The sequence below is a fragment of the Sphaerodactylus townsendi genome, linkage group LG03 (genome assembly GCF_021028975.2).
Source record: "Sphaerodactylus townsendi isolate TG3544 linkage group LG03, MPM_Stown_v2.3, whole genome shotgun sequence".
Classification (NCBI taxonomy): domain Eukaryota; kingdom Metazoa; phylum Chordata; class Lepidosauria; order Squamata; family Sphaerodactylidae; genus Sphaerodactylus; species Sphaerodactylus townsendi.
The window spans coordinates 94,451,894-94,474,836 of record NC_059427.1 but is presented as its reverse complement, the minus strand read 5'-3'; the positions used below and the strand labels follow the sequence as shown (position 1 = coordinate 94,474,836).

Sequence of the window (22,943 nt, the reverse complement as noted above, 5' to 3'; positions counted from 1 at the left end):
ATACATTAGTTCTTTATATCTTTACCTAAGAGCTTCATGAGCTGCCGCTCCAGAACCCTTCATTTTATGTTCTCCGGGGTAAACCTTAAGTATGTACTGCAGCAAGGACATCTTTACTCAAGCAGGCTTTCAGCACCACCGGTCACAGGGCATCTAGGGACAGCTCCTTGCTCTAAAATGTGGTTGGCAAGACTTCAGCATCTTTGAATTGGTGAAGATTCTTCTTATGTTTGTCAGTTCCAAGCGAATATTCCTTTTGATATGGAATATTGTTCTCTCTCACCCAAACTTATCGTCCTTACAGGCAAACCCTCACTTTCCTGCTCCTGGACACTTGTTTAGGAGTGACTACTGATTCTCCAGAAATGATGAAGATGGGTGATGGGAAATTCCTATCACATTTAGGCTGCTTCCGCAAGGGCAGATAACAGTGCCCCAGGGACGCTGAAAGCTGCGTCCCTGGGGAGGAATTGCAGCAGCGCCGTCCTCACACCCTCCAAGCAGCGCAAAGGCGCTGCTTTCAAACCCTGCTCAGGGAGCAAGGTTTTTGCAAACAGTGTCTTCCCGCCGGTGCGGTGCGAACAGCACCGGTGGGAAGACGCTGTTTTCCCATCCCCTCCGCTCACCTCTTCTGGCAGCGTCGCTCTGGAGGGCTGGAGGAACACGCCCACTCTGCCCTCCGATCCCTGGAGGTCGGAGGGTAGCGTGGGCGTGTCCCTCCATCCCTCCAGAGCAACGCTGCCAGAAGAGGTGAGTGGAGGGGACTGAAAGAGGAGTCGCCTCTCCTGCTGGAGAGGAAATTGGGGCTGCTCACACGCTACAGTGCGAACAGCCCCAGAGCCTCCACCGGCATAATTTATGTCAGTGGGGGTTCGTTTCCGCCCGTGTGCGGAAAGGGCCTTACTTTCAAAGAGGGTCTGTTGTAGAATACATACATAAACCATGTACTGCAGAGATTAGTTTGTGAGAACATTTCAGAAGAAGGCTAACAAAACAAAACCATCATGGGATGATGCATTGTGTTGAGACACACCATTAGTCCATCTAACCTAGTACTGTCTACTCCAACTAGTGGAATATTTTCAAGGAATCGTGTAGAGGCCCTGGCTCAGTCCTGCCATTTCAGACTCCTTTTCGAGTGGAAGTGCCAGAGATTGGGCCTGGGACTACGTAGACACCTAACAGATGGTCTGCAACACGTATCTTTGTAATAGTGTCATGTAAGAACCATGCTAATCTTCAGGGATTGTATATGTGCTAGTGAAACAAGCATATGACTTCATAAAATTGGGGAAACATAAAACATAAAATTGGGGAAACATTTAGCATTTGTAAAATCATCCACTCTGGTTTTTTAAAAACTTACATTTATGTTATGTTTCTGTCCAGTTTCAGAGAACTCAAAAGTGTAAGCTCAATTAAGAGAGGAATCTTAACATGTGATGATAGCAACTTTGAGGTGAACCTCATATCCAGAGGGATGTGCCTCTCCTGTTCTCATATTATGTTATTTAAGTCAGATCCTAAAACTTTACTGCCAGCCAAACCCCAATTTCAAATCTTTAAGGATGTCAACTGCACTCAGACCAAGTATTAGACCCCCAGGCTGCAAAATCGCATGGTTTGTTCCTGTTCTTTCATTTAAAAAAGCATTATAAGTAATGACTAACATAAAACCAGTAAACGTTTCTTTTCAATAAAAGTGTTCATTGTTCTTCTGCAATGTAAACCACAAATGTAGAAATTTAAACTTGGCCTCATGTGTACAATGCCTTATAATTGCATACTTGTATGACTGATATGTAATTGTAACCTAAGGGTAGAAAATCTGTATCACCAGTTCCTGGAAAATATAGAAGGAACAACAGATGCCTACTTTCTAAACACCAATAGAAAAATGCACAAAGAAGAGCAGGCAAGCATGTACTAGAAAGATTTAAAAAAACTTTTTTGAGTGGTGAAAAATCCTGGCAGCCACCCTTGTGAGGTGAACATAATAGTGGTATTTTTGTGCTATATTACATTTACAAATACACTGATAAATCAAATAGGAAGCAAGAAGACATTTATACAAACAATGTAACTCCTAAAGCAACATCCACTCCAGATTCCTAACAGCCATCTTTCCCATCCAGTTCCAAAATGGAGCCTAGTTTCCCACCCATTTCTCTCAGTGAAATTTTGAATTTGGGGAAACTCTTCTTTTGTAGTTTGGCTTCAGATTTTTAGCTAAATGATGGCCTGATTGATGAATCAGCAGTAGCCAGTTAGGAACAACTTGTTCATTATTATATTATTATATAAGAACAGGAAAAGCAAAGGGCACTGTTGCTTGGTATGAGAGTAGTGTTCTCCTGATTCCACACACAACAGGCCTTCCACTGAAGCAGGTTGGCTAGCTTTGGGCAGAAGATTCCACAAGCAGATGCCCCTGTTCCTGCTTTTAATCACTATTTATGACTGGCATTTTAAAATGAGGTCTAGATTGGGAGCTTGAGCCTCATTTTGACTTTTTACTTCAGTTGTGGCAGTAACAAACACCAGCAATGGCCTTGCAGCCAGGTTAGCAGCTCAGACCAGAATTGCCCCTTCACGTGAATGAATTGCAGACAGGGGAGAGTGACAGAATGGGCAGCACTACTTTAAACTGCATTCCTTCTCTCTGTTGTGCTAATTTTCCATCTGTATTTTTCAGTAATCTGAGGAGACAATCAAAACTAGAATTCCCCATCTGTAATCCGTTTTGCCACTTTGAAGCTTTGCCACCTGTTTACCACCTTGTTCTCCTGTATGTAGCCCTGTTCACAGGTTACAGTGAATGCACATACAATCTGTGTTCAATGTACACTTGATCTATGTAATTTTCATGTTACATTCAACAAATGTACAGCTGAATTATCCAAGTATGGGCCCCTGGTTTCATTTGTAAAGTTAACAAGTGTTGACTGTTTCTTACAAAGAGATACATGCACGTAAGGGCAGATGTATGTGTGTACACTATCACATGGAAACAAGGCATATGAGAATCAGGATTCAGGATTGCTTGTGGCAGTTTTCACAGCTAATAAAAACTCTCAGACATCCAAGTATGCTGCTGGTAGAGGTAAACTGTATGATAATGAGAGAGAGAGAGAGAGAGAGAGAGAGGTGTTCGGCCATGCTACTGTACTTATGTACTGTACTTGAAGCTTATGAGAGAGCCAGTGTAGTATATTCATTACGACTGTCAGACTAGTATCTGGGACCTAGGTTCAAATCTCCGCTTGTGCCATGAAAGCTCACTGGGTGACCTTGAGCTAGTCACATTCTCTCAGCCTAACCTACCTCACAGGTTTGTTGTGAGGATAAAATGGAGGACAGGAGAATGATGTAAGTCTCTTTGGGTGGCCATTGGGGAGAAAGGCAGAGTAGAAATGAGTTAAATAAATAATGTACTCTGAAAACGTAGCCTTGTTGGAGACCTTTCAAAAACGTCATCTTGCAGAAGAGTTCAAATGCACGGCTGTTAACTATAACAGATATGCTCAAAGTCTCTAAAGGAACCGAACGACAATCTACCTCTCCCCAACACGAAAAACAAAGCTGTAATAGAGAGCAAAGAATTTGACACAATTTCACCAGCGCCGTCAGTAGCGTGGCTGCAATCCAGCACACGGGCTGTCTAAAACCCACTGCGTTTACAGGAGAAAGAAACAAAAAGGACCCCGAACAATCCCTGCGCCCAAACTACGACAGCATTTAGATGACCAGCAGTGACCTGCCCTTTCCCCTCCAGGCCCACGAGCCATCTGCAATCCTCTCGTGCTACAGAAGTCCCTTGTTATTAAATTAGGGAACGACGACGAGAAATTCCTCCAGTGCCGCGTCCCACGTCCGCTGTGCCTCTTCCACCACGTGCACCCACCGCTGCTGCCCAGGAAGGTGGCCACGGTCTGGCCTGCCTTAAGCCCAACTCGTCTGGAGGACGGCGCCGCCCCAGAGGCCTGACTCTGCCCTGTCCTGGCTCCCTGGCCTCGCGGTTTCCTCGCAGTTCCGTCCAGTTCGCCCCTCCGGAGGTGGTCCTCGGAAGCTCCACTGCAGCAGAAAAGCTGCTGCCGCTGCCGGGAGGCAGTCCCCGGGCCGCCGCGGTTGGCCAAAGCCGAACTGTATGGGAGGAGCCTGGGCTGTAATGCACCATAAGGTGCCAGCGAGCAGGAGCACCGAGTACTGCCGCTACGGCACAAGCGCCGAGCAGCCTCCTGCAGCAGCAAAGCGCGCTCTTCGCCAAGCCGGTGACTCGCCGCGGCGCTTTGCAGCAGAGCCAGCCCGAGCCCGCGGCGCCCGCCTAGCCTTGCCGCAGCGGCGCCGGCTCTGCCTCCGACAGCCCCCCTCCCCACGCTGGGCCGTGACCGCCCGCCCCCTCCCCACGGAATCTTTTTTTTTTTAAAGACAGACGCCGGAGCTGTGATCTTTGCAGTAACGGACACCATTTTGTGGCTGGAGGCTTCCTGACTTGGGCAGCCCCGGGGATTGCTGCATGCGGAGGAGAGCTCGCCAGCCGCCAGGGGAACCTGTTGGGCACCGCGTTGGGGAAGTCGCCCAGCTGCGGCACTTCGCCCTCGGATTGGGGATTGCTGCGGCGTCCCTGGGAATCGGGTCGTGCGCGGCAGCGGCAGCCTTGGGAGGAGGGAACTTGGAGTTGGTGCGGGAGCAACCGCAGCGGCAACCGCAGCAGCAGGCGAAGGGGGATTGGACCTTGCGCATCCCCATCCCTGGGTGGAGGCGAAGGAGATTTGCACCTTTGCGTCAGCGGCGGGAAGAGAAGGGGATTTGGACCTTTGCAACAGCAGCGTCCCTGTCAGGAGGAGGAGGAGGTGAAAGCTTGCTTGCTTGCCTTTCTTTTCTTTTTTTATTTTTTTTCCTTGCAGGGGCAGGAGCATGTTGGGCTCGATGCAGCTCCCCTTCCCGCCTCTCCGCTGATCCCAGTCGTGGTGGGGCGATGATGGATACTTGCCTGCTTGTTCTCACTTCCCACAAAAGTAAGCCCGCTGTCAATGGAGGAGGACATTGATACCCGCAAGATAAACAACAGTTTCCTGCGCGATCACAGCTATGCAACAGAAGGTAATGGATGGCCCGGCGGGTTAGGAGGAAAAAAAATCAGCCCTAGTCTACTGCGGGGAGACGCCTTTTCCAAAGCTCAATTTAGCGCAGAGGCAGGGATCTGGCAGCGGAATGGCGTTTGTGTTTGTGGCGATCAAACCGAGGGCAGGACCCGGGGAAGCGGTAGTGGTGACACTTGGGAGCGGACTGGTGGTTTAAAGACACGCTGTAAAGCTTGTGCCCGAGCAGCAGGTGGATCGGGACAGAAGATCCCCCGGGCTGCTTGAATGCCCTCAGGGTGATGTTAATTCCAATTCGGTTGGGTCTTGATCATGCCTTGATGTATCAGCAGCTTGGCCTGTCATGCTCTGGATCTGGGCAACCTCCCTTGAAACCGGCATTTCCTTTTGGCTTCCCGTTATTGCTAAAGGAAGTGTAAATTAATTAACGGGTGCTGGCAAGGCGAGGCCTATGCTGGTGTGCTGCTTCCCCAGGCCGATGCAATGCATCAGGGCCTTTAGAACAGCTTGGGATGGATCATGATGACAGACCAAAGCTGTGTCCAATGAAATGGCAAGAGAGCCCTAAGGCAGGTGATGACACGCTTATGGGTAAGAATGCAACAGTAATGCTGCAGCACTCGTTTCTGCTGAATCAACTGGGAGCGGAAATGCAGCTGGGGTGAAAGTGAACACATTACTGAGAGGTGGCATGAACCGGAGGATAACTGGTGTGTGTAAGAGTGAATAATGGGACACTGGGAGGACAAAATAGCCGCACAGGGACTTTTTTTCCACTGTCGAGATCTGTTCTTGGCTTGTGTAGTGAATCAGAGCCTTGGGTGAGAAAGGAATGAAGGATTTGGGCCTTGATTTTGAAGATAAAATGAGGGTTTGGGAAGGATAAAACAGTATTTCCCCTGAAATATATTGGTTGAGAAGGAGGATTCTAATGGATTTATGAGAAATGCATTCATGTGGTCTTATCTGCAAATAAATACTAGAACCACAGGAAGGCTGAAGAAAGTCACAGTGGGGGCCAGGTGTGTTCTGACTATCCTGTTCAGCTGCTTAAGGAGACTTAGAAATCATTGTCTCTCAAGTATGTAACTTCGTCATTGGGTTGTTAGACTGGGGAGGGAGCTGAAAAAGAAAACAGGATCCTGTGACTAACCCGCCCGTCACAATTTACGTGAAATTGATAGAATTTAGCTGAAATCTTTAGGCTGATGGAAAACCACTTTATTAGGGTAAGTGCTGTCATATGAGTGCATAACCTTTTCTTCTTGTGTGTGAAAAAATGCTGGCCTGAACAAAGATGGAAGTTGACTCTGATAACCACTGGGTGGCCTCAGACAAGCTCCTTGTTATTGCCTCCATTTGCCACCTATAAAATGGCTACAGTTTGCTTGGATGATAGAATGAAATAATTGTGTTGTGCTTTTCAAAGGCTATACAATATTGTAGGTGTCAAATTGCCAAATGGTGGCTTAGTATGTTTGCTTGCTGCTGTAATCCCCACGGATACTGAATTATAATGTGAACATAAATCAGGTTGTATTTGGAGTGTGGCAGGTGCACGTTGACATACTGTGACTGAAGGAAACGTGGATAAAGTATGGTGAGGAACCTAACACAGCTATAAAGTAGAACATCAGAGGGCAACAGTTGCCTTTTCCTGATTGGTGTAAATATTTATGCTCAGGGACTGAAGAAATCCCAAGTGCCAATATACCTGGGTTTCCAAACATTTAGGTTGGCACCTGCCTGTGTGAAATTTTTTCCATCCTGCTGAGGTCTATTGCCTAAATATTTCATACTGTCCTAATAAAAATGGAATATATATATATAAGTCTCAACCACCATTTGAGACTTCCATGAGGGTTTCAAATGATGAGATGGTGAGAATCATGATAACCGTAAGGGCGTATGGTCACTGGTTTAGCATTCTATTGGTTACTTATTAACCATTGACAGACCAAGATTATTGAGGCAGTAGAATGTGTTTTTGTTGGCCTAACTGCGTTCTTCCAGTGAGTACATGAGTTCAAAATGATTGACAATAAGAACAGATACTTACATTTGTAATATAGGAATTTACATGTTCCTTTCCCCAGATTTACGGGCTTTGCATACTGTGAAAAGGTTGACAGTTGTTTGTTTCATGTGTTTCTGGACTATATAACTAACCTGCTATTTATTGCCTGAACACAGTGTATTTAGTGTAAAAGCCATTTCCGTTTGATTTTCAATAATATTCTCACATCTGCAGGCCTTAATCTGAGCTTCGGTTGACCTGAAACGCTTTCCCATTCTATGGGTCAGACTTGGAACATGATGTGGTAATCATGAAACACATTTCAGGATGTACAGAGAATACATTTTTCTCCCAGCTGAGTGACTATATAGCCTGTCCTCTCTCCATGTCTCTAGTTGGGGGCAAAACTTCAAGGTCAGAGGCTGCAGGATCATATTTGAGTTCTGACAATAGTCCTTCTAGAAATAAACTATTGCATACTCAGCAGACTGAGCTATTATGCAAACAGAAATTTAATACATATAATGTAAATACAGTATTGCATATATCAAGTCTCAAAAAGGCAGTTGAGATAAAATATCTTTGTGTAATGGAAAGATAACATTGCAGGCCTGCACATAGTTAGGCTGCTTAAATCCTGTTGTTATTAGTACGTGAAGGATTTCTACCTAGGTTGTCTTGTGAACCACTGTGGATAGTTCCCAGTAAAAGGAACACACTCCTGCATACAGACAAAGCATCTCCACAATCTTTGGAATAAAGCGGAATAGCTCTTATCCCATTAAAATCAGTAGAAATTTGGCTGTTTAATTCAGTGTGTCAATAATTTCCTCCCTAACAGAATCATTTAATGGGCCCTCAAACTTCTTTGTACCTCTTCAGTTCTCTTTCATTTATTATTTTATACCACTCTTAAATCAATAGGTTGTTTTTGGTCCATTCCAAAAAAACGAGCTAATGGAAAATAAGATTGGAATGTAAGGACTCACAGACAATGTAGGCTATACTTCAGGCCAAAGAATACAGAAGACTGCCACAGCAAAATTTTAACACCAGAAATCATGTTATGAGTAAAGGCTCATAATGGAGGAGAGGTGGTTTCTCATTCCCTTAGTAATAGTTTATGCAGGTGAATTAAAAAAGGTTCCTTTTCACTCTTGGCAGTAATTAGGCAATATGCAGATGTGTGGCATTCAGGTGAACTTATGATTCAGCTTTGGACACCAAGAATGTTGTAATTTGAACTAGAGATCTCTTAAAACAGTTTGTAGTAATGGTTGTTGTGGGTTTTCTGGGCTGTGTGGCCATCTTCAGTGTTTGAGTCATAGATGTAGGTGAAATGTTTGGAGCAAAAACTACCCGACCATGACCACTCAGTGTGAAAAACCCACAACAGCCAGTTGATTCCAGCTGTGAAAGCTTTGACAGTGCTTTGTATTAATACTTTGGAAAACTGAAAATGCACATAGGAGTCAGTTTCTGCTAGACCATTTCTGTAGTACTTGTAAATAACAGTTTTGAAAAAAATGTGAGCATGTTGAACAATGAAATCTGTGAATAACAGCTGAACTGTATAAGCATACTTAGACAAACCTCTGACTCTTATAAATATATAACAATTCAGTACTTTCTAAGGCATGATGGGAAAAGAAAAAAATCAAGGAATCCAATATTTTCCTCTCACTTCAGTGAGCATCTGACTAAGAATTCTTCTGGTAAAGCCTTACAGTGGTTATCCTGTATAGGAATAGATAGTTTTCAAATGATGCTGCCCAAATAGCAACAAAAAGTAAAAAAGATGGCATTGTAATTTGCTTTCTTACACTGTTGCTGCTAATTGAATAATTTTATGAACATATCTTGAATGATGGTATATCTTGAATGATGATAGTCATTCTTGAATGATAGGCATATCTTGAATGATGGTAGTCTCCTTTGTGTGAATAATTCATAGGCCATAGTTAATGGCTACAGTTATATCTCAGTGTAGTTCCTCTCATTTCAGTGGATGGATGGGTGAGGTTTTTGTTGCTGAGTGGGAAACCATTTTTTACGACTGCATGATCAGTGGTCTCTCTGAAACGGATTTGTCTCATATGTAAAAGATTCCAGAGAGGAGGGGGGTACAGTGCATACTACCCTTTTTCCTCCACATGGGCTTACAGTATGAATTGATCCAACACTATCATAGAGAAATTGACAGAAAACTATTTTACCTTATTGGAGTTAGGTTGACAGCTTGCTTCTTGAGCAGTCCCAGGACCTACCAGTTCTCTTTGTTACCTTGAAGTAGCTCAATAAGGTCTCCTAGGGTTGCAGAGCAGATCTTTGTGTTTCTCTTACTAGCAGCTGCCTGTCCTTTTCACCCACTAATATTGGTATAAAAAAGTGAAAATCCTACTCTTCGTTCCATTAGCACAATACTTAAGGGTGCCAAACTCCAGGTGGAACCTGCGGATTTCCAGGAATTATCTACCAACCACAGAGATGGAGAAATGGCTGACTTGGAGGGTGGCATTGTGGTCCCTCCCTTCCCCAGGCTCCATTTCCAACTCTCCAGCAATTTCCAAGACAGAAGCTGGCAGCTTTATGGCTTGCCAAGAGGAAATTTTGAGTTGTTTTTAAAGTTGTTTTTCCCTCATTTTACTTCCTTTTTTTTAAAAAAAAAAGACTGTACACATAAGTTTCTTTAAATAGTTTCCAAATATTTAACAACTAACAGTAAAGCCCATTGTGGGAAAATGCAATGGGCTGTGGAAAACTGGGGAGTGCAGATCTCCTGGGATGTTGCCCCTTCCATGCTTCCCAAGACCTGCATTACTTGGGTAACAGGGAGGGGGTCAGAGAGGGCCTGATCATCCATGCAGGGCCTGCATGTAGGATTGGGCCTTCTTCCTGTTTCTCAGGCTATGCAGGACATGGGAAGCATGGAAGGGGCAATGATCCTCCATGCTAGCTAAGCTGTGTATGGAGGATCAGGTCCTCCATGCAGCGCTCAGCCCCCTCTCTGCTTCTTCTGCCCCCTCCCTGATTCCGAAAGCCACACAGGACCTGGGAAGTATGGAAGGTGCAACTATACCATCTGGAGTATTGGCCCCTCTGTGCCTCTTTCCCTGCTTCCCGCTGGGCCCTGCTCATTCTTTAGGGGGTGAGGAGGGTTGGGGAGACTGGGTGTGCTAGTTCTGGGCCAATCAAGAGGAAGCTTTGCCACAACTGTCCCATTAGGCCCTGCTTCTTCTTTGCAGGAGAAGACCAGCTGGGGACTGGAATGCCAGGCCCTGATGGAATATGTGGCAATTGGCTGGCACTGTCTGGTTTCTGATCATTCCATCTTTAGGCAATTATGTAGAAAGATAAGTCCATGTACAACTGCCGTTTGTGTTCAATACATTTGAATATTGATAGAGTTCTAAAGTTTTCAATTCATTGATTTACCAGGGGTGGGCTTTTGTTTTTCCAGTATTGTAATATGAGTGTTTTAGCTCTAGTACATTTTTGTTGACCATCAGCCTCCATGAGACAGGCAAATAGTTTAAAAGTGCATGGACATCTTCAAAAAAATCAATGGGCATTCTAATACAAAATTTATATGGGTAATAACTTCTTCCTGGAACAGCTGAATGACTGGACACTCTCAAAACATGTTTGAGAGATGCATCTGATGAGTTACAATGCCAACTATCAGAGACTTTATTCATTCTTTTGCTAAGAAGTTGTTGTAGTTGTTTTTAAACATGGTGATACAACTGTCCTCCAGAACCAAGCACTTTTCAGTGGTTGCTCAAGGATATCTTTCATAGACCATTATATTTATTGCCCGATCCCTTTAGAGATGGGGTAGGCTGTGCCTGGCCCATATGCTGTAAGTGGCACACCAGGTCATTTTGTTTGGCAGTCAGGACCAGATCTTTGGACAGGCGGTGGAGGCACAGGCAGCACTGCTGGGGCTAGCAGTATGTGGGAGAATGCAACAGAATTCATAAAGTTGATAGATGCATGCAAGGCCAACTTTGTTCCTCCCCCTTCTTTTGAAGCTTCTCCCTTTTATATTTTCTTTTATTTGATTCAACCTTGTATTCCTGTGAACAGGCTGCTTCAGAGTGCATGGACAATCCTACTGTTTTCTACAGACTTTGGTCTGTTTTGTTCTTTATCACCTCCTGTTAGTGCCATCAGATAGCATAAGGTAGTCAATTAGCAGAATTTATAAAAGAGTTTAAAGGTCTCATTAAAGATTTGCAAAAAGTTTCAGATGACTCTAAAGCAATGGAAACAAAAATGGAAGTTAAAAAGAAATACAACACCAGGCTGAAAAATTAATTGGCCTGGCGTTAAGGAATATGTGTTGGGAATTCGTGCTCTACCAGAATCAGACAGCGAAGATTTGCGTAAGAATTTTCTACCAGAGTTAACAAAATATATGTTTATCCCGCTTCCAGAAATTCAGGCAAAGCTGGATAAAATATATTGTTTTAGATCACTTGCTGCACAAAAGAAAAAGATGCTCCAAGACCATGTGATGTATCTGGTATCAAGATCAGTGAAAGGAGATGTACTTGGCATGCATTTTATAAAGAGAATGCAGTATTTGGGACAGGACTTGATAATCATGAAGGAGCTGCCACGGGGGACATTGGTGATGAGGAAAGAATACAGGTTCCTTACAGAGGTGGTGAAGAAGAAAAACATTCCCTTTAGATGGTGGTTACCAGCCGGACTAGTTTTCACATTTAATGAAACTCAGCAGAAGATCCTTGCCATACAAGAAGCAAGAAAATTTATTAGTAGGAACAAAAAAAGACTTTTAAATTTCTTTAAAGTATTGTATATCAAACTGGAAAAACTAGAGATTTGGAATAAATGAAGTGAGGGGGGTTACTGAAATTAAATATAATATACTTAAAAATAGCAGACACTATTTAAAAGACAAAGGAGAGCAAAAAATAAATATGTGTGTGGATTAATAATAGCTGAACACTGGATAAAGAAGTAATAGTTTAAAATAGACTGTATATGCCAGTATTGGTAATCAGATCATAAAATAAAAGTTACAAATACTATTTTTTCTTGTTCTCATGGGAAATAGAAAGCTGGTATGAGAAATTTTGATTGATATAGAATGTAGAATAGACATGATGAAGGTGAGACGGAAGTTAATATTTGTCTATATGTCTGTTTATGTTCTTTTATCTTTTTCTGTGGTCATAGTATGTACTGGGGTTGAATGTATGAGAAACTGAGGGTGACCATCTATTTTGTCTTATTTTTCTCATTTTTTTTTGTATAGTCTTTGTAGGGTAGATGGTTCACCATCTGGTAATTTGTAGTTAAATAAATCTGACAGACTCTGATCTGGAGAACTGTGCTTGTTCCTCCTCTTCTCCATATGAATTCTGCTGTGTGACCCTGGGAAAGTCACAGTTCTCTCAGAACTCCCTCAGCCCCATTTACCTCACAAGGTGCCTGTTGTGTGTATGTATGTATGGGAAGTGGTTGTAAGCCACTTTGAGACTCCTTTTGGTAGAGAAAAACAGTATAAAGGCCAGAGGCAGAGCGAGGAAAAACTCCGCCCGGGGCACATACGCCCCCTGCGCCCCTGCTGCAGCGCCCCCTGCCCCGGAACTCCTCCCGCCCTGCCTCCTCCATGGCCTGGCCATGTCTCCACTGCGGCTCTGTCCAGGGCATCACACCCCACCCCGCCAAATTGGTATCATGCCCCATCCCGCCTCTGATAAAAGCCAACCTTTATTCTTCTACCTGTCTCCATATTGTAAGGATTGCCGCAATGTTTGCCTCTTCATGTGATCTGATGTAGATCATCCAGTTCTCATAGCCAACTTTGAGTTTCTTCTTTTTAAGTCTCTCCCCTGTTATATATATATATATTAAAAAATTCAACCTTGTATTCCTGTAGAAGGTCTACCCTACTGTTTTCCACTAACTTTGGTCTGTTTTGCATTTCATTATCTCCAATTAGTGCTAGGCATTTGATCAAATTAAAAAGGGGCTATTGACTATCCAGATATATTTTATAAAAGCAAAAGCATTAGAAAAATATTTTAAAAGCATCATCAAAATTTAAGTGAACTTTTTGCATTGTTTATGCAATACCTTGCCCCAGATAGTTTGTTGCTTGTGTGGTTTTCTAATTCTAATTCTGTCATTCTTGCTTCATTGCATTGTTAATTGATTGCCTTATGCTGTGTGATGGCACTATTTTTTATTTGGAATCCTTCTTGAATCTCAACAATAAATACAAAGTATAAATAAAGTAAATAAAACAAACAAATAAAATGACATCGAAGAAATATATCAGGGAGTTTTCCCTCCACTTCGAGGCCCTGGTCCAAATTAGAGCCACATATTTGTGAACAAAAGCAAGGAATATTTTACCTCTTAAAATATTTTATTATGGCCAAAAAATTTCCCAAACATCAGATAATCAAAAAGTATTGCCAGCACTGCTGATCTTATCAATTCTAGCAAGTCAAGTTGGGTTTTTACAGTTGGGTTTCTATGGGAGAAGAAGAGTTTGAATCAGAGGCGGAGCGAGGGGAAACAGCGTCCAGGGCGCATGCATGCCCTGCACCCCTGCTGCAGCGTCACCTGCCCCCAGCCCACCCTGGAATGTTCCCGGAACACCTCACCCCCTCGACGGCCCAGCCACGCCTCCACCGCTGCTTTGCCCAGGGCGTCATGCCCCCCTCATCCCGTGGGCACTACACCACTGGTTTGGACTTATACCCCACTTTTCTCTCCTTTAAGGGAGAGTATACAAAGTGACTTACAAACTCCTCTTCCTCTCCCAACAACAGACACCCTTTGAGGTAGGTGGGGCTGAGAGAGTTTAGACAGCACTGTGATTAGCCCAAGGTCAGCAAGCAGGTGTCATGTGGAAAAATGGGGGAACAAACCTGGTTCTCCATGTTGGAATCCACTGCTCAGGTAGAGCAGTGGGGAATCAAACTGGTTCTCCAGATTAGAGTCCACCTGCTCTTAACCACTACACCATGGTGGCTCTTAGGAACAATCCCAAGCACAGGAATTCTGCAGTCAGTCCCATTCAACAACGCTTACTTCCGGCAAAGAGTTCTTGGGATTTAGTCTTAGTTCCAATGCTTAGGCGGTGTGAATAAGTTGTTTGTTTATTTATTTAGGATATTTTTGTGTCACCTCCTCAGAGTTCTGCTGGAGGCAGCTTTTGTTTAAAGCAACATCACAATGTAAAAACAGCCATTAAGTTCACCTATGGATGTTTTCTGTATATTTTCAGTAATTCCCTACCTGTTATTTTCCCTCTGTTTAAGGGCCTATATGTTTTTGTTAGCTTTTGTTAGATTTAGTCATATAAATAGCAACACCTGATTATACTCAGCAACTGGGGTCTTCCCTTAACAGATGCTTGCATTTGTGTAGAGCATGGAAATTATAAGAAATTAGGGAAATGTCTTTGAAATTCAGCTTTCATTTAAAATTACAATCCAATATGCATTGACTAGGGGTATCTGAAGCAATATTGAAATGTTCCTCTACTCTTTTCCTGCCACAGTTTGTGGTCCAGTCCCTAAACTGAATTCAATTGGAAATTAATCTTTAAGACCATAAGAGAAAATTCTTGGAAGTAGGCTTCTAGGGTCATACACAGATAGGAACCAAATATTCAGCGTGTAGTCCTTGAAGACTTTGAGGTTACCAGCTCCTGCATGCTTTGTAGTCTGTCAGAAATCAGGTTCCTATTTGCATGTGAATGCCAAAAAATAATATCTGAAACAGTTAAACTCCCAAGCAGCTGCCTAGCCTAAGTATCTCAAATTAACCTATGAAGTCATTTTGGCAGGGGTTTGCAGACTAAGTAGCATGCCATGTCACTTGGTGAATTAGCAGCAAAATGAGGAGTGTGGATGCCATGGAAGCAGTTTTACATATGGTTGATGTCTTGGGGAAAAGACCTATTATGAGCCCAGTGGATTGAATTTTAGGGAAGTAACCACTAGGTATCTCTCCTAAAGGAATCCAGTCTCTCTGCCCATATAATTTTGTTGGGCATTTACACTGGGTAATCCAAATGTGGAATTGCGGATATTGTTCTGTGTTTTCTCGAGACATGTTTAGTAGACATTCTTGTCACTGTTGCTATTCAAGTCTTTAAAAACAAATTATTTGTCTTCCTGTATCACAGGAAGCATTTGTTTTGTTGCAGGAGGAGTATTTTAGAATGGATGTTGTGGGGTTTCCGGGTTGTATTTTAGAATGGCTATTTCATGAACACATGTGGAAAATGTTACATGGGAAAGATTGAAAAATCTATTTGGACTTTTCAGGAAGTATACGTCAACATAAATATTTTCAAATCACTTTTTTGGTGTAGGAACATGTCCACAGCATTAGTCATATTGAGAATCACAACCTGCCCCACAACCTACTGGTTTGAATTCTGATCTTTATTTGACCCAATATTGTAACCTATATAAATGTTGAGCAGCTCATTTTAATATCTGCTGTGCTGTTATGAGAAGATCTCTGGGATTTCAATAAATTCTCGATCAACTCAAAGTATTCCATCTTTAAAATTTTCTTGAGTGAACTTGATACACTTTTCCTACTGGACATACTTTTGGGGGGAAAAACTTGGCCAATGTATGTGAAAAAGTTAGAATATTTGAGAACATTGCAGACAGAGAAGGACAGGGGTTCACCATATTCACTAAAGATAGTATATAAAAATCAGGTTAAGATATAGGTATAGCTCAGGTTAAGATATAAGATATAGCTAAACAAATAGAAGAGCCACAGAAGGACACTTGAAAAAACCCTCTTTCCCTGGAGGGTTCTGGGTAGGCACTGGTCAAGAACACTTGTGAAACAGGATAATCTGCTTTCGGGAAAGGACAAAACTGTTACCCCAGTTTTTCAATCTGCAACTGAATGGATTTATGACATTTTAAATCTCATTCTAGCAATCTGTTGTGAAGCCTGGTTTTTCCTTTCTTACATTTAATCCTGCCATTCTCCTCTTAGCCCTTCATTTCCCCATCTCAGTGCTTGTGCCATTCCTGACCTGTATCACGGAAAAGAGAGAGCTTTCATAATGTGAATTCTCCCTCTTGCCATTGAGGTGCCTGGGGCAGCCTATAAAACATAAGTTGTCTTAGAAGTTGTCTCACACTGATGGTGGCTCGAGGTATCCTCAACCTGTCAGTAGCACAGTCTTCGCCTCATGTATTGCAAAAGGCTTTTTCAAATGCTTGATTCTAGGGAGAGAATGAAGTGAGCTACAAGTACATTGTGCATTTGAAGGGCTGACACTTCATGTTGACAGAAAGTTCTAAGATCATTGCTTCTTTGCTTCAGGTGCCCTTCTGAATTGGCCATTGATTCAGTTATTTTTCATTGGTATTAATTCCAAAATGTTCTGCAGAGCAGTGTAATAAAATTACTCCATTTAATTCTTCCATTGGCCGAATTTTGTGTAGCAAGGTTGGATTTTGATATGCAGCAAACCTAAAAAGATTTTTAAAAATTTTTTGGAATTGACTTAAGATATCTTTCTAATTATGACCACAACTTTTAAAACTTAAAACCTGCTTTGGATGAAATGTATGTACATAAAATAAAACAAAAGTCTGGTTTGTTCCAGCATGAGCTTTTGTGAGCCAGAGCTCATTTCTTCAGGTGTATAATGTAATTATCCTTTTGCAAAATAATCACAAAAGCAAGGAGGGCATTTCCATTTTAATGTTGCCTCTGTTTTGGAAAATAGTTTGTAAAACTTAAAGTTTGCACAGACTTGAACGTGAAGAAAGTGTATCCTGTTTTTACCAGTGTGTCCATGAGTGCTGATTCCACATAAGCCTGGAGCTGTGTACATTCATATAATCATACAGTATAAGAGTTTTGTATTGCAAGGATCTCATAGCCTTTGTGGTTACATATATTGGCTTGAAACTTATACAAAAATGTGTGGTGGAAAAGCAGAGGAGGGTTAAGATACCATTGAGTGGGATATAAATGCTTTCAATAAATAAGCCAGATTTTCACTGTTCCAGCAGTGGAGCTTCAGTACCTTGTATAGCTTCTAACCCCAACCTCTGTTAGCAGCAGCACAAACACATTATACAGAATATGCAGATCATAATTTCATTTTTATGTAGAATTTGGAGTATATTGGTGTGTAAATCTATTCTACTGTAGTAGTTTACCCCACTGCAAGGAACCCTTTGTCTCAATGGAAGAACCTTTTTACAGTAGAAGAAAGGGCTGCTGCTAGTGGAATGCATTATGCTTTGTCTTCTATAAACTCTAGTGAGGTTAGTGAGAAGTGTATGAGATTCTGGGAGCCATTTCTGGATCTGACTTGGCTGTTAAATGCCCATGTTCACTGTTGCCATACATGTTTTTGTCAGTTAGTTATTCTCTGCCAGTTACATCCTTTTAAAAAGAAATAATTTGCCACTATCAAATGTTATCTTAATAGTATATAGGGTTGAACTGCATTTTGTTAATGGATCTGTGCTAACTGGGCTGATTTAAATTAAAAGTAAGAATACATGGAGTTGGTGGCTTTGTGGAGCCCTCTTTGGCCACTGTTTGCAGCAGCAGCTGTTGCAAAATGGCACTCCTTCACTTTTTAGGTCAGGTTCCTTCAGCAAGCAAGATGAAATATTGGCTTCTTGTGTTTGGAGAGATCAGCTGCTTTATCAAGAGGAGCATCATTGAATTACTAGGTCTGTCCTTATTGCTTCAGGACTAAAGGACAGGCAGTCCCCAGTCCTGCCAAATGACACCACAATGAAATAAAAATAGCTGCCTCCTATTCAGGGGCATTCTTGGCTTCTCAGAGTATTCAGCAGTATTTGACCTTGTTTAATAATGGAAGTGAGCTGACAATATCTTGACTGGCAGCCTTATTGTTCAACTCCACTAGATTTTATAATAATTCATTTCTGATTTCAGGGTATTTTATATAGATTTTGAATTACTGTTAAAAATGAGGTTGGGAGGTTGTACAAGTTTACAATCCAAATTGTCTGTGAGAATTACTTTTCATGTGAGCCTTGAATGAGGCTTCTAAAATGTTATCCATGATTAAAGTGTGTAACATTTTTGGTGGTGAACATTATCTTTGAAATGGAAATTCTGTGTTCTCTTCATGGCTCAACTTAGCCATTTATTTATTCTGTTTATTTACATTACTTATAGGCCGATTAAGCACAAGGTGTCTGCTGAGCATTGGGGGCAAATGTCAGTTGCAGCAAGATTTCTTGGATGGACCTATTTCCTGGAGCACCGCTTATACTTTCCATTCTCTCCATGACAAGCGAGAACACTTCTAGCATAACTTTTTATTTGCTTCACTAACAGAGCGGGGAGATTTGCCTGTGAGCACAGTTTTGCCCCAGACACCTTCCCTCTGTCCACAGCCAGTTTCCCTACTCCCTTGCATTGCCATCCATGTCTTATCCCTCACTTCCATTCCATATTGCTGGCTCCTTCTTGCTTTTCTTGCTTGCTCATATCAATTTGTCAATACATCAGTATAACAGCAGATAATTGATTTTCCAAGGTACAATATAAGCAGGGTGTCTTTTTGACTTTAACCCCCCTCCCCTGCTCTGCTTCCACCCTCCCTAATGACCAGGGAAGCTCTTTAAAACTTAATTTCAAATAAGAATCTATTTTAAAACAAACCTGTCTCTTCTCTTACAGCATCAGAGTGTGGAGGGGAAGGGAGGGGGAGAGAATATCAGCTCTAGTCTTGAGACTACAGGGTGTGATGAGATCTTTGCCTTTAAGGCTTAGTTGATGGATGGAGTTAAGAGAACCGGGAGATGCAGAGGCCCGGCAGAATTCAGCAGACAAGCTGCACTGCAGTCTGTGGGCTTCCTCCTTGTGTGTGAACAGAAAAACACGAGGAGGCCCAACTACATGTCCACTGTGCAGTGAAGAGCCTCGAGGTATGCATTCCATGTATAATGGGCCATAGTTTGCCTTTCTCACAGATTTTCCCAGCAGTCTCTGTTTCTCAGCCTCTTTCCCCTATGGTTAATCAGTGGATATCAATCTGGGTGTAAATCTGACCTCCAGGTTTCTGTGTACCATACCAGATTAGGCTAAGGAGACTGGGAGGTGATGCTGTGGTAAATTCCATCCATTTATAGAAGTGCCTCCTCCAGCAATCTGTCAGTTTTGTGAAGGTAGGTGACCAGGACAGGGTATGGGTTCTTCTAGTGTATTATCCACCCTACTGTTCTACTGCCTCTCTTCCTGGACAGGAGAGATTCAGATTCAGAGGTGATTTGCCATTGCCTGACTCTTCTTGGTCTGAGAGAGTTTTGAGAGAACTGAGACTGACACAAGGTCACCCCTTAAGCTTCATGTGCCACAGAGAGAAACATGCTTCTGAAGATGCCAGCCATGGATGTTGGTGAAATGTTAGGAGCAAAAACTACCTAACCACAACCGCAAAACCTGGAAACCCACAACAGCCAGTTCATTCCAGCTGTGAAAAGCCTTTGACAATACAGTGGTGTTAGGATTATTAGCTAACATACTGGAACTGTTTTGATCATGTAATAAAAATACAGATTAAATGCTAAGTATTATTGTAATCTGTGCACAGCCATTTGATATGTTGCAGGTGCAGGTAGCAATATTGCCAAAATTCATAATTACCTGGCTAGGCAAACACATTTGTCCAGCTTGTAATGCTTGGATCAAGCTGAGAATAGTTTGCAATTGCTAACTGCAGGGGTGGGAACATACACAGTAGAAATGTGCACAGTTGCTTCCAAGAAGCCTCTCACTATCAGGCAAAAATGGCAATACTAGAAGAAATTATTGTAAATATCAGGTTTTATGACAGAGCTGTGGAGAATGGAGAGGTTCAGGTGGTTAGTGTTGTAACTGTGGAGGCAATGATGAATCTCTTCTCCATGCAAAGGTTCATTGGTCTCTTTGGACATCAGCTATTTGGCATAAGGCCAAATTGATGTCTGAATCAAGCAACTTGGATATGCAGCCTGTGTAGTTGGTGAGTAGCCTGAAACAGTTACTTTGCTTTCCTGGCATCCATGAATGAACGAAGTAAGAATGTTGTAACCTAGTACTTACTTAATGCCAAAGTTAGCAGCATTTCTGTTGTTGTTGGTTGTGGGGGTGGGGACTTCCTGTGGTTGCTTCACATATTTGTCACTGTCAAAGATTATGGAGTAGTCAGATAAAAACAGAACTGCCTGAATTGAAAGAACCGATTTGTATGGATCACCTAAGAGAAGGAAAGAAATAATTTTATAAGTATATGTGAGTAAACATGCTTTAAGAAATGTTGAATAGAATTTGTGTTGACACTATAATCCCATTCATGAATTAGCTTTATTTAATTAATAATTTAAATATTTTAAAAGAATGACACACTTTTAATTAATCAAAAGGCTTTGTATGCCTTCCTTTCCCCCAGACAAGTAGGCCCCAAGGAAAGGTAATAGACAAAATAAGGACAAACCTAGTAATTCCTTGGTGCTTCTCCTGATAAAACAGCTGGTATCTCCCAACACAAGAAGCCAAGATTTCATCTTGCTTGCTGAAGGAACCTGGCAATACCTCCAACTCTGCCAATACATAGCTGAATGCTGAATGAATTTTATTCCTGAGAGCTGACCAGTGAACCATACTAGTGCGATGCCACCCAAACACAAATAAGGTCTCAGCAAATTTGGTAGGAGACTAATTTGCTCATTTAAAATAGATTAATCTACATTCCCTTTTTTTATCAGCATTGCTGCTAAGGGGGAATCGGAAATAACTTGTCAATAGTACAGCCAACATGGTGCAGTTGGTTAAAAGTGGTGAACTCTAATCTGGTGGACCAAGTTTGATTCCATAATCCTCCCCATGAAGCCTGCTGGATGACCTTGGGCCAGTCACAGTTTTCTCAGAACTCTTTCAGGTTCATTGACTTAATGAGGTGCCTGTTGTGGGAGGGGGAAGGAAGGGAAGGCAATTGTAAGCTACTTTGAGATTCCTTACAGTTAAGAAAAGTGAGGTATAAAATACTACTCTTCTTCATGTTAAAGCAACCCAAAAATCTCTAGTGGTTGGGCTAAAATATAGGTTTATTGTACCAGGATAGCACTTTTGTAGCGTTCTGCTTGAACAGAAGAAGAGGAAGAAGAGGAGGAGGAGGAGTTTGGATTTATATCCTCCCTTTCTCTCCTGCAGGAGACTCAAAGGGGCTTACAATCTCTTTGCCCTTCCCCCCTCACAACAAACACACTATGAGGTAGGTGGGGCTGAGAGAGCTCTGAGAAGCTGTGACTAGCCCAAGGTCACGCAACTGGCATGTGTGGGAGTGTACAGGCTAATCTGAATTCCCCAGATAAGCCTCCACAGCTCAGGTGGCAGAGCTGGGAATCAAACCCGGTTCCTCCAGATTAGATACACGAGCTCTTAACCTCCTACGCCACTGCTGCATTTCAGGCCACCTCTAGAGAAGTTAGTGTGTTAAGTGAGCATGAGATCATGAACAGAGTTGTTCAAAATTTCATTTTTCTTATGACTCAAGGACCAATGTTTGCATGAAATTGTTTTTGAAAAAGATGTTTTTGAAATTTTAGTAGACCTCCCAAAACACTCATATCAAACTCATGGGTTCATTTTTTCCCTTGCCTCAAGTGCTTAATTATTCAGCCAATCCATTTAACACTTAGGGGTTAGTAGAGGGGCACAGTGTTGTGATGCCCTGGCTTGAGGGCTGCTTCTCTATTTTCAAGAATCCTAAAACTTGGTAAAGCAACTTAGGAATTTCTGCTGAGACCAGAAATACCTGCTGAGTTGCCTTTTGATATGTACTGGCTGATATAATTGTTACAATTTTGGCATTCCTGCCTTACGTTCTGGGAGAGAACCAGTCCCTCCAGGGAGGGAGAGCACAAATCCTAGTGGTTGAAGTGACCAGTATGGCTTTCTTTTCCTTATTCCATTCTTTCCATTCCTGCTTGTTGTCTCATTCCTTCAGGCTCTTGGTGGGTTTCAGCAGGTTCGCACCACTTTGGCAGAACCGGTTGTTAAAATGGTGCTTGTAAACAGCCAGTTGTTAAATTATTTGAATCCCACCACCGGAACCGGTTGTTAAATTATCTCAGTCCCCCCACTGGAGAGAACACACCGTGCATGATCCTCTTAGTATGTAGTCAGACCACTTTGCGTGAGCTGGTCAACACAGCCATTTTCCTGCATTGGTATGCAGTATAGGGTACTTAGATTTTTTGAAGGTATGTCCTTGTACATAGTGAAGCTTGGGAGTTTTTCCATCTCTGACCAACTCCATGTACTTTTGTAAGAATCTTGAAGGAATCCTGGAAATGTAAGACCTGTCTAGACCCTTGCAGACTACTCTTCTGGATCTGGATTTGTAGCAGAGATTCCCAATTCTCCTGCCAGAAAACTTTGTGGTAACAACAATGCAAGCCAGGAACTAGTTAATTGGCAACCAGGACAAATATGCACTTTGGCATGGTCTGTTCTTCATGTATGCCCAAACGGTAGTCGTCAAATTCTACTTCACTTGATAAAAGCACATAGGGATTCATCTGTGTTTAAGTCAATGTTTTCTTCTCTAATGCAGACATAATAGAGCCATTAGGTTAGTATCCCAGTCTGAGCAGTTATTCTCTTGGGTTTTTGTTCCTTACGTTGTGAGCTTAATTTCTGGAGGGGAAACACTCTGAAGCAGCAGTAATTCCCGTGATGGAGAGGTTTTGCCTTCCTCAGCACTATTGCAGTTTTGCCACTCCACAAGGATAGCAAAAGGTCAGCACGGATGTGCA

General features: G+C 42.4%; 1 protein-coding gene across 5 annotated transcripts in view; it reads left to right on the top strand.

The window, feature by feature from the left end:
- The window catches only part of PPP2R2B (protein phosphatase 2 regulatory subunit Bbeta), a 312,161-nt gene that overhangs the window by 107,143 nt on the left and 182,075 nt on the right, over positions 1 to 22,943 (top strand). Inside the window, exon 1 of one of the 5 annotated variants that reach the window (XM_048487687.1) lies at positions 4,178 to 4,853. The exons of 2 other annotated variants lie outside the window; for them this stretch is intronic. In XM_048487687.1, the coding sequence (XP_048343644.1) occupies positions 4,517 to 4,853 (337 nt within the window). In that variant the 5' untranslated portion in view covers positions 4,178 to 4,516. Of the gene's footprint in view, positions 1 to 4,177; positions 5,104 to 5,736; positions 5,813 to 22,943 lie in introns of those variants that run through there. 2 more of the 5 variants (XM_048487691.1, XM_048487692.1) reach the window with 2 other exon arrangements.